Below are 11,806 nucleotides of genomic sequence, written 5' to 3' on the forward strand. Positions count from 1 at the left end.
TAGCTGTGGAACGACCCATCTTTGTTTTCACAAATGTGACAAATCCAATGGAGCCACACTCTTTCCAGCTAACAAATCAAATCAGCGCTTTGGTATGGTTCATCCTGGGGTGGTTTTGCTCATGGAAAATTGCTCCCACCCTGTTTTTTATTTACCCATCTCTCATGAACATGGACAAAAAAAAAAAAAACATGCTCAAAAGTGTGACATTATGTTTTCTCTGCTTTTCAGTACATCTAGGAACTTGCTACCATGATCACTAGAGAAGTGAAGCATCCTGTGCTGGTGAAATCCCTCCATTTGAGTGCTTCACCCTACTTGTACCTGTTTTCAGAGATTGAATTATCACAGGGTAATGGAAACCATGCAGAGTGCTGTGGGACATTCTTTCCCCACACAACAACCGTTTAATCACAGACAAACATTGGGCATCGTGCCACATTATATTTCATCTTCTCTGTATGAGTGACTGGAGAGGAGACAGAGAGACCACAGAGGGAGAGAGGGAAAGACACTGTGTGTGCTGCAAGGAATCATACAGTGTAATCACATCCAACTACAGGTAAAGTGTGTATCCGTGTGTGTTTTTGTGTGAGAAACACTTCAGTCAAGTAAAAAAATCCATATTTGCAGGAACTCTGGGTCAATATCAGGATTGTCATAATGGATCTTAATTGAAGTAATAAAAGGGTAAACATGATGAAAACACTGGCCAGTTGGTATGAAGTCAGTACTTAAATTAAAGATTAACAGGGATCATCAAGCCTGAATGCTGCTGAGTGGCGTGTGTGTGTGTGTGTGTGTGTGTGTGTGTGTGTGTGTGTGTGTGTGTGTGTGTGTGTGTGTGTGTGTGTGTGTGTGTGTGTGTGTGTGTGTGTGTGTGTGTGTGTGTGTGTGTGTGTGTGTGTGTGTGTGTGTGTATGTGTTTGTAAGAGCGTATTGCACAGACAACCACCAGATTTTCACACGGTCTGACCAGGGGAAACATCACCACCTCCCTCCCTTACCGCTGCCAGGTTTCACTGTCGTCCAGTGTCACGATCTTGATTATCTTCTCTTTGTTTCTTCCTCTCTCCAGTGATGTCGTCTCTTCTGAGGGAGGAGATGCAGAGGGTTTTATTCCGACCTGCAAAACAGAGACTGGTGGAGTTTATTGAGATTGAGGAGCCATCGCATGGAAGACATTTTCTTTGTGTCTCAGGTAAGCATGAGTTTCGATGAGTACAACATTCAAAGAAAATATAATACAGAATATTATTTTGGTTCTACAGAAACTGTTAATGCCCAATGTGTCCTCCTCCTGTTGTGTTAAACACTGAGTGTGTTAAGTCTTTCATTTTTGCAAGGTTGAACTTTTACTGCACTGTATCTGGTGTTTTTTTCTTTTCTTTTCATTTTTCTGTAGTAGCAAAAAACAACGTGGTGCAGCTATGTATAGTGCAGTGTATGGTAGCGGAGCCACCTCTTAAGTCTGGATCCAAGAAGTCCCACACCAAACGCTCCAGCATACAGGACTGCTACAGGAGGATTGAGACCTGGTCCCTGCTAGATCTGACACTTGTTGACGGACGGGACCCTGATGTGGTGAGTAACCACCTTTCTAGTCCTTTTCTGTCTTAATATTAGAAGGAAAGGTTGGTATGCATGCCACAAAAGAATTATTGTACATAATACTACTATGTAATGTCTTGTGTAGACCCAAAAATAATTTTGAACTTTCTCTCATGGAAATCCTAAATAAATACTGAAAAAAATGTCATGCAAAAGAAATGGTACAAGAGAGAGAAGGGCCTACAACACAAATACCTGTGCCCATTTCTGTAGATATATCAATTTTATTGACTACTCTATCTGTTAAGCTGTTATCGGTCGTTAATAATAGCTACTGTAATATGGGTGTGATAAAAAAAAAAAACCTAACTCAAGGTCCACATTGTTTTAGCTGAAGCTCTCATCCACATTGAATCAGATAAACATTAGCACTATTGTGCTGGAATTGGAATTGGGATGTTTTTCTAACATAATTTCTTATTTACATGAAAATAAGTATGTCAAACTCCAGACAGACTCCTCTGGCATTATCGGACTACAGTTCTCCAGTGAAGTGATTTAATTTAGGTCTTTATGGTGTTATAAATCATGATGTCAGCCCAGGCTTTAAGCAAAATATTTATTTTTTGTGTACTGTCGATGCTGATTATATCATTCTGTATCATTTTGTGTCCTCAGGACGACCCCTGTTTCCTGCTGCACTTCGACAAGGTGCGGACAGTGACGGCCATTAGCTGCTCAGCCAAATACACTCTTGTGCGTGCCCTGGTTGCTCTAAGTGACCAACACTGTCAGAGGTCACTGAACTTGCGGAACTTTGACTGGTCCTACATCAAGCCCACCTCCTTCTACTCCAACAGAGGTGACTGTGTTGTTTTGTCACAGATTTGCTTCTATGCATTAAATTTGGTGTGTCTGTCCATGTGTCCTGTGCCCCTGGATGCGTAGTCTGTGAAAACTAGCACTTCTATTGTAACAATTGCATTGAGTAGGAACTATGGAGTAAATGTAGGCTCATTGTTGATTTGGAGTAATTCACCATGAAAAGTTGTTTGCATTAATATTCTGCTGAATGTGTCTTCAGGGCATACAGGTGTCAATCAGCATGTTATTTGTCAAGGGCACAATACACTTTTGTGATTTTTTTTTCTTGAATTACTTATCCTTAAATGTAGCCTATGCTATTCTGTTTACTAATGTAAAACTGTGAATTTAAAACTAGAAGAAATAAAACAAATTGCAAACCCCCTGCTTTTTGACTTGTCTCCCACAGGGGCATATTACCCTGGCCTAGGACTTATCACACTAATATTTCCTCAATTGGCAATAGGCTACCACCTCTCTTTTATACTAATGATGTATAGTGGTGTATACAGAGTAGTTTTATTTCCCTGGTGTCATAAATGTATTTACCCCCAAAAAAGTACTTTTCAGTACTTGAGTAAATCTACTTGGTTACATTCCACTACTTCTGAAATCAATTACACTGACTATCTCTTACCTGGAGGACTGGACCAGGACCATGGATGCATTATATCAAGAACGTCTCTGATTAATTATATTATCTTATAATAGATCCATGACCAGGACTGGTTGGTTATTTTTGTTCCGCTTGTTCAACTTTTTCATCAACAGATGGCGCCAGAAAAACAGAGGAGCATTTAGTAGACCTAAAATCTGCCTGATGGAAAAGAAAACTCTACAAAAATATAAAAACTGTGTCCGTCGCTATTTGTCTGTAAATTTCAATTGATTCGATCACATCCACTTTTTAATTTATATGTATCATCCATGTCAACATAATGCTCGATTTATTCACATTTTGTCAGGCGTCGGGAGGGTCAGACTAGCTCTGGCTCTGGGCTTCCCGCCTGAATTCAAGTTACGGAGGAGCATAGTGTTCAGCGGTCGGTTGTAAACACGGGGCTGATAACCCACGATTTCTCCCTCTAACTGAGGCAGTTTGGGATTCACACACCGTATATATCTTGTCTCCGGGACCTGTGGAGAGGAGGGACAGGATCGTGTCAAGATGCACATCAAGTCTATCACCCTGGAGGGGTTCAAGTCCTACGCCCAGAGGACGGAAATCAGCGGCTTCGACCCGCTGTTCAACGCCATCACAGGGCTGAACGGCAGCGGCAAGTCCAACATCTTGGACTCCATATGTTTTCTTTTGGGCATTTCCAATCTTACAAATGTAAGTTATGTGACTCTTGGTTCAACTTTTCAAAATGGTAGTAATATAGTACACGTTAGCATTGAATTGCAGGTGAACTTGGTGTAAGCCAGCTGGCAAGATTATTCAGAAAAAAAAGCGTCGTATTCAACATGTGTCCCTTCGTTATGCTTTGATTTTGAAAGGTGCGAGCCGCCAACCTTCAGGACCTGGTGTACAAAAATGGACAGGGTGGCATCACCAAGGCCACAGTGTCTATCGTCTTTGACAACGCCAACAAAAGTCAGAGTCCACTGGGGTTTGAAACCCATGATGAGATCACCGTCACAAGACAGGTGGGGAAAGAGAGAAAGAAGTCATCTGAAGACTCTGTATGTTGCACACAGTTAAAACAGTGTTATATGTGTGTGTGTGTGTGTGTGTGTTACTTCTTTCTTCAAGGTGGTGATTGGTGGCAGGAACAAGTACCTCATCAATGGAGTTAATGCCAACAACACCAGGGTGCAGGACTTGTTCTGCTCTGTTGGGCTCAATGTCAACAATCCACATTTTCTCATCATGCAGGTTAGTCTTGTGTGTGCAGCAGTTGTAGTTTTAGCCCTTAACAGTATTTTACATCATGCAATGTTTCTGACATTTCAGGGGAGGGTCACCAAAGTCCTAAACATGAAGCCACCAGAGGTAAGATGTACATACTTTGTTAAACATCAAAGCATTAGAATATTTTTTCATACAGATTTTCCTGCTCAGATTTTCCAATAACGACCACCATCACTTTTTTTTCAGCTCCTTGCTATGATTGAGGAGGCAGCAGGCACAAGGATGTATGAATGTAAAAAGATTGGTGCCCAGAAAACCATTGAGAAGAAGGAGGCCAAGCTCAAGGAGATTCAGACCGTATGTCAAAATTCATTATTGATTAATGTAACTAATGCTGTTGCTGTAGGAAGCTGCCAAAAATACCCCCGCAGTTGATATTGAAATATATAATTATGTCTCTCACTCTTTCAGATTTTGGATGAGGAAATCACACCAGCCATGCAGAAACTGCAAGAGGTACGTTCACTGCAAAGCTGCACTTACATGTCAAGAACAGTGCGTTTTCCATCACACATTGGGATTTGTAATCATCACTTCCTGACCTCTAATCTTTGCTCCTTCCCTCTGTAGGAGCGGTCATCATACCTGGAGTACCAGAAACTCATGCGTGAGATCCAGCACTTGACCCGGCTCTATGTGGCCTGGCTGTTTGTGTGTGCAGAGGAGACCAATTTGAAGTCGGCAGAGAATCTGAAGGTGATGCAGGATAACATTGCCACGATGCAAGCCAGCATGGCGGAGAATGAGAGCAATATCCAGGAGCTCTCAGCCCAGATTCAGGAGCTGCAGAAGAAAAAGGACCAGGTACATTGGAGAAGAGCATTAAAAGGGAATCTTTCATCATAGTGCTTCGTCACTAATGTTTTTCTGTTCATCTGCAGGAAGTGAATGGAGTATTGAAATCCCTTGAGGAGAATCTAGCAGATGTGCAGCGTGTAGATACCAAAGCCCAGAGTGCACTTGACCTCAAAAAACAGAATCTCAAAGATGAGGAGAAGAAGAGGAAGGAACTGGAAAAGAGTATGGCAGAGGTAATGGAACCATGCATCCAGTCCACCCACTCACATTTGACATTTTTGATCTTTTGTCTAAAAAAAAAAAACTTGCTGGTGCTGATTTATTCATCGAAACGGCATTTGCATCCGTTTTTCCTCAGGACAAGAAAATGCTTACGGTAAAAGAGAAGGAGGTTTCTAAGGTGACAGAGCATCTGCAGACTCTACAGGAGGACGGGCAGAAGGATAGTGCTGCTCTTGAAGCAGCCGAGCAGCATTTCAAGGCTGTGTCTGCAGGTCTCTCCACCAATGAGGACGGAGAAGAGGCTACATTGGCTGGGCAGATGATGGCCTGCAAGAATGACATGAGCAAGGCAGATACTGAGGCCAAGCAGGTGAGGGGGGGGAGTGTGAAAATACCAGCCAGGGATGTGATGCTTCAAGTCTGATGTTTCAGTTTCAACCAGATTACAGCATATTAAATAGCAATACAAACATTTGTATGTTTGTACTAAAACTGCACTTTCATTTTGGATTAATGAAGTGTTCTGTCTGTTTGTGTATCTTGTCTCTGTCCCTTGTCTTTATATCCAGGCCCAAATGACACTGAAACATGCCCAGGTGGAGCTAAAGACCAAACAGGCAGAGGTGAAAAAGATGGACAGCGGCTACAAGAAGGACCAGGACAGTTTGCAGGCTGTCATAAAAAACAAGGAGAAACTAGAGGCTGAGCTTGCTAAGCTCAACTATGAAGGTAGTGGGAGAGAGAGAGTCTGTTTTTGTGTCTGTCCAAGCAGAGTCTCTGAAGTTACGATATTTCCTTTTATTGACCATCCTATAATAACAGTATGGATGTCTCCATGCAGATGGGAAGGAGGAAGATCTACTGGCCAAAAGACAGCAGTTGTCCCGAGAGGTCGCTAAACTGAAAGAGACCTATGACCGCCTTGTGTCTCGTGTCCCCAACTTGCGCTTTGACTACAAGTAAGGCTTTTGGTGAACAAAGAATATCTCTCAGTTATGTCTCAGTTGTTATCAGCTCACAGGGTTTGGTGACATTGGCTGATTCTCATTGTAACGTAGAAAAGGAGAAGACCTCTAATCTGTCAGAATAACAGAGAAAGTGTGAGGGACTGCAGGGCCAACCACAGATCACACGTTATTAAATCTCATATCATAATAGTGACATTATATTAATGTATTGTCCAGCTCTATTTTTTTTTTTATTTTTTTTTATTAATGTTTTCAGTTTTTTCAACAATAATAAAAAAAGAGAGGAAAAAAAACAAAGAAATAACAAAGAATATAAGAGAACAGACATGTTGACATAGGCCATGCATTAGTGCAAAATGGAATTTTTCATTCACACAGATGATGAGTTACATCTCGTAGAATATGAAGCCCATCTTTCCTAGTGTTTTGTGTACTGCTCAGCCTCTAATCCAAATGAGAAGGTCAGTTTTTCTATACTTTATATTTCATCAACAGTTGTGAACCAGTCATCCCTTGATGGTAGATTTGTCTGCCACCATTTCTGTGTCCAGTTCAGTCTTCAGTCTAATTAGTTGGACCAGCCGAGTGAAAAGGCCAGAGAAGATGGCTGAATAAGCAACTATCTGTTTCATTCTTTATTAAAGTTATAGATTTGGTCATATGAGAGATTGCGTGGAAATATAACACCTGTTAATTGTATTCTTTAAAATGTTTTTGTTTGTTTGTGTCTCATAGGGACCCAGAGCGTGGATGGGACCGCAGCAAAGTTAAGGGGCTGCTCGCTAACTTGATCTCAGTCCGTGACGTCTCTTACGCAACAGCACTGGAGGTGGTGGCAGGAGGACGACTCTACAACATTGTAGTTGACACAGAGGTAGGTGTGTGTGTGTGCGCAGTGAATGTTATTATATTGCAATTACATTTAGTCAGTTATACTCTAGCATGGGAACTTTTTTTTTTTTCTCTCGCCAGGTGACTGGTAAGAAGTTGCTGGAGAAGGGAGAGCTGCAGCGGCAGTACACCATCATTCCCCTGAACAAGATCTCCTCCAAGCCGCTCAATGACAGAGTGGTCAGCGCTGCCAAGAGCCTGGTGAGAGATCTCAATATGGCCTCATTTGGAAATTAAATAAGTCCTGACTCCTGTTTAAACTTGAAATATGCCACATTGTCTTTGCCAAGTCTCCATCTCTTTCTCACTCCCTGTTGTCTCCTCTGTCCTGTCTCCCTCTCCTGACAGGTTGGAGATGATAACGTCCACACTGCTCTATCCCTGGTGGGTTATGAACCTGAATTGCGTAAGGCCATGGAATACGTGTTTGGCACCACGCTGGTGTGTGACACCCTGGACAATGCCAGGAAAGTGGCATTTGACAAGCGGGTGATGACTAAGACTGTCACTCTTGGAGGAGACATTGTTAACCCACAGGGAACTCTGACTGGAGGTGAGTTGTTGTATCATCAAGAGATAAGAAAAACTAGTGAAGATGATTTGGGATGTGGGTGTCGATAGCACCCAAATGACAAATGAAGTACACTGTTGTCACAAGCACTCAAAAAGAAACTACTTATGGTATGCACCTTCTAATCATGTGTATGTCTTGTTTCTCTTTTTTCTATTTCAGGTGCTCGTTCCCAGTCAGTGTCGGTCCTATCCCTTCTGCAGGAGGTGAAGGACATTCGGGACAACTTGAACGAAAAGGAGGCCCAGCTTCATGATGTAGAGCGACAACTGGCCAGCCTTAAGGGGACCGCTGAGAAGTATGAGCACACCAAATACCCACATAATTCAAAATTGTTAGACGGATACATCAATCAAGCTATTATGTTGACTTGATACATGGGTTTCAATGTGTACTGTACAGTACGTTGGCAAATAAATGATCAACTAGGGCTAAGATCATTTAGAAACAGTGTCACCATCACATAGTGTACCCACCACAGGGTGCTGACAAGTTGATTTTTACTGTGTAAAATGTCTGTCATGAATCCTGGACAGAATTTAAAATGTATTATTCTTGGGCCAGGAACAAGAATCACTTATAAACATCTACTTATACAAGTCTCACTTCTACCTCACTTCACACTTTCACCCTACAGGTACCGTCAGCTGAAGCAGCAGCATGACCTGAAGGTAGAGGAGGAACAGATTCTGCAAGCCAATCTACAGCAGAGCGCCTTCCACCGTCAGCAAGAGGAGCTAGAGAGGCTGCGCAAGGCCATTGGTCAGGATGCAACGCACTTTTTCAAATCACCTTAATAGTCCCGTCCACACATACTGCGTACAAGCTGACATCTGAGAAGTGACTCCATCCAATGCAAGACACCTGATTTACTCGTGTAACCTATTTGCCTGTGTGTTTGCCTCACCAGAGGAGAGTGAGGAGACTTTGCGTGTCACCAAGGAGGTGCAGAAAAAGGCTGAAGAGAGGTACAAGGTGCTGGAGAACAAGATGAAGAATGCTGAGGCCGAGAGGGAGAAGGACCTGAAAGCCGCCCAGCAGAAACTCAATGCAGCCAAAGCCAAAGCTGACGCCTCCAATAAGAAGCTGAAGCAGAAGCAGCAGGTACACTGTCCAGACACATAGGTGTACAACTACCCTCTCCATGTCATGTAACACTCAGCATTAAATTTGACTAAATTATTAAATGTGTTTTACGTATTTGCTTTGGTTTTTTTGCCTGCAGGAGAACGATGCTGTGGCCCTGGAGGTGGAGGAGCTGCGGAGGGAACAGGCTGGATATGAGCAGCAGATTCAGGCTGTGGACGAAGCCATGAAGGCCATTCAGGAGCAGATAGACAGCATGGCTTGTACCGTATCGCAAAGCAAGGTATTTGTGCATTTTCAAGGGAATAGATGTATCTCTGAATGACTCAGTTGAACATTGTTCTTCCTTCTTGCACCATTTCCTCATTCTCTCTTTTGGGATGTAGGAGGCCGTGCGTAAAGCCCAGGAGGAGTTGGCCCAACAAAAGGAGGTTATCATGAAACAAGACAAAGAACTCAAGGTGGATATAATTTTACCTTTTCATGTTTTGGTTTTTACCTCCCTCTTGAACAGAGGTTCAAGGTTAGGGTTTGAATAAAGCTTAGACCAAATGAACTTGGCTGTAAATTACTTGAAGAAGATACTGTCCCCCTCTCAGTTGTCTAGTGCTGAATATTTTCACTTCTTTGAATCCTAAAATGTTGGCTGTGTTGATAATTTAATTAATTTCTTATTTTCATCCATTTGAATAATCCAGATGAAGAGCACCGAGGCTAATACGCTGAGGGAGCAGAGCAACAAAGCCCAACTGAAGATAAAAGAGCTGGAGCACAACATTAGTAAACACCGCAAAGAAAGCCAGGATGCTGCCGACAAGGTGAATGCAAACACTGATTTTCCTTTTTGTCCACCTGCTACTGAAATTTACCGTGTCTTCATGATTCACGATGAGCTTTATATTATTTACCATGATGTAAAACATCCCCGCTTCCCGTTTCCTTTCCTCTTCCAGGTGTCTCGCATGCTGGAGGAACATGACTGGATTCATTCCGAGCGCAAGTTCTTCGGCGAGCCAAACACCGCCTATGACTTCAAGAGCAACAAGCCCCGTGAGGCAGGTCAACGGCTGAAGAAGCTGGAGGAGACCTTCGCCAAGCTGGAGAGAAACGTCAACAAGAGGGCCATGAACATGCTGAACGAGGCAGAGGAGAGGGTGAGGACAAAGGGACAGAAAGGGCGTGAGAGATGCAAATGGAAAGAAAAAAAAAGCAGAAAATGTCAACAGTTCCTTCATCTATCCCTGCACACCTGTCTTGCAGTATAATGACCTAATGAAGAAGAAGAGGATCGTGGAGAACGACAAAGCGAAAATCTTGCAGACCATCGAGGAGCTGGACCAGAAAAAGAATGAGGCTCTCAACTTGGCATGGCAGAAGGTCTGCTCGCTTATGCCATCTATCCTCCTATCTGGTTATTTTATACCAATTTATGATGCTTTAAAAGAAGTATTTAAACGTGACTGAACTGAAATCACTACGGTTTGAATCAGGTTAAAGTTGACGTTAACTGATCTCTTGAGAAAGATTTTATTGTTACATCAGGTGCTGTGTTTGTTCTTTCTCTGCAGGTGAATAAGGACTTGGGCTCCATTTTCGCCACTCTGCTGCCAGGGGCCACTGCTAAGCTGGCTCCTCCTCGGGGCTGCGGTATCCTAGAGGGCCTTGAGTTCAAGGTAGCCCTGGGCAAGACCTGGAAGGAGAACCTCTCTGAGCTCAGTGGTGGGCAAAGGTCAGTAAAACCACTTTTATTGTGATTCATCATTTATTTGTCGTTGGACAGCAGTTAAGTTTGTTTGTTACTTTATCAGGTTTTAAAGGGCAGTCACTTCCATTATCTGTGGTTCCTTGTTTTCAGATCACTGGTGGCCTTGTCTCTGATCCTGGCCATGCTGCTGTTCAAACCTGCTCCCATCTACATCTTAGACGAGGTGGACGCAGCTCTGGATCTTTCACACACACAGAACATTGGACAGATGCTGCGCACACACTTCAGACACTCCCAGGTCAGTTGAAACAAAGAAACATGCAGTAGGTTCTACCAGTATGTGGACGTCCTATTTATTGTTTTTAACTTTCTCCCTCCAGTTTATCGTGGTGTCTCTAAAGGACGGTATGTTCACCAACGCCAATGTCCTGTTCAAGACGAAGTTCGTCGACGGCATGTCCGCAGTGTCGCGATCTGCACTCAGCCAGGTTGATACCCAGCATCCCCAGAAACAAGACAGGGGTCGTCAAAAGGACAAAACAGCCCATCAGCTGAAGACAATAATGGGAGTAGCTGATCATTAAGATTGACACTCATTATGTCTTTAAAAAGCCAGCAGCCATTGCATGACGTAACAATATGTGGTATTTGAATTGTGTATACTTTTATTTCCTGTGGGTATTAACTGCTGTTCATATTTCTGTCAAGTTTATAACTGTCCTTGGTTATTCTGTCCCTTTTCTCACTTTTTCCCAAGCTCTTCTAAAAAATAAAGAAGTCAAACTTTCAATATTACTGACTCTTAATTTGCCAATTTACTGCCCTCTGGTGGCAGCATCAAGGACCCAAATCATCATAAGTGCGTTATAGCTTTATTTTGTCATCTTCATCTGTATAAAACTCATTCTGTCTCCTTTTATCATCTGCATATGCATTAGTGAAATCTTTCACATGGCCATAAGAGCTTCAAGACGTTGAAACAGTGATCATCTTAAAATGTCTTCACATGATGAGGGTTATGTGGGCAAAGTCATTTGGCCTTAAAGGCCGAGGTGTTGAGTTCTGTTGGATAACTTGGATAATAGAGATACTGCTGATGTACACACCGCAACTGAATTATCAAGGCTACATTTTACATCAGTCATGTACAAAGTGGGAAAAAAGCTAAAGTGAGAAGTGTCAATTCACTGTTTTAGTTGCATAATTCTCAGAATTTCACAGGGAATAAGCATTGT

General features: G+C 42.6%; 2 protein-coding genes across 2 annotated transcripts; both read left to right on the forward strand.

The window, feature by feature from the left end:
* Positions 1 to 1,080: 1,080 nt before the first annotated feature.
* On the forward strand, positions 1,081 to 2,499 carry exoc1l (exocyst complex component 1 like; the record flags this gene model as incomplete). The annotated part of the gene is made up of 3 exons (XM_083977215.1): positions 1,081 to 1,201; positions 1,406 to 1,584; positions 2,230 to 2,499. 3 exons carry the CDS (start codon positions 1,081 to 1,083, stop codon positions 2,497 to 2,499), a joined length of 570 nt encoding a protein of 189 aa, XP_083833341.1.
* Positions 2,500 to 3,480: 981 nt separating this feature from the next.
* On the forward strand, positions 3,481 to 11,193 carry smc2 (structural maintenance of chromosomes 2). The gene is made up of 25 exons (XM_083973875.1): positions 3,481 to 3,751; positions 3,916 to 4,065; positions 4,172 to 4,294; positions 4,373 to 4,411; positions 4,517 to 4,627; positions 4,742 to 4,786; positions 4,901 to 5,134; positions 5,212 to 5,361; positions 5,487 to 5,720; positions 5,920 to 6,079; positions 6,192 to 6,309; positions 7,054 to 7,192; positions 7,291 to 7,410; positions 7,558 to 7,762; positions 7,943 to 8,078; positions 8,418 to 8,542; positions 8,691 to 8,884; positions 9,006 to 9,149; positions 9,253 to 9,327; positions 9,565 to 9,684; positions 9,820 to 10,020; positions 10,127 to 10,243; positions 10,435 to 10,595; positions 10,722 to 10,869; positions 10,952 to 11,193. The coding sequence occupies exons 1-25, from the start codon at positions 3,584 to 3,586 to the stop codon at positions 11,153 to 11,155; spliced, it is 3,621 nt and encodes a 1,206-aa protein (XP_083830001.1). The 5' UTR covers positions 3,481 to 3,583; the 3' UTR covers positions 11,156 to 11,193.
* The last annotated feature ends 613 nt before the right edge of the window (positions 11,194 to 11,806 follow it).

Source organism: Trachurus trachurus, assembly GCF_905171665.1.
Source record: "Trachurus trachurus genome assembly, chromosome: 1".
Taxonomy (NCBI): Eukaryota; Metazoa; Chordata; class Actinopteri; order Carangiformes; family Carangidae; genus Trachurus; species Trachurus trachurus.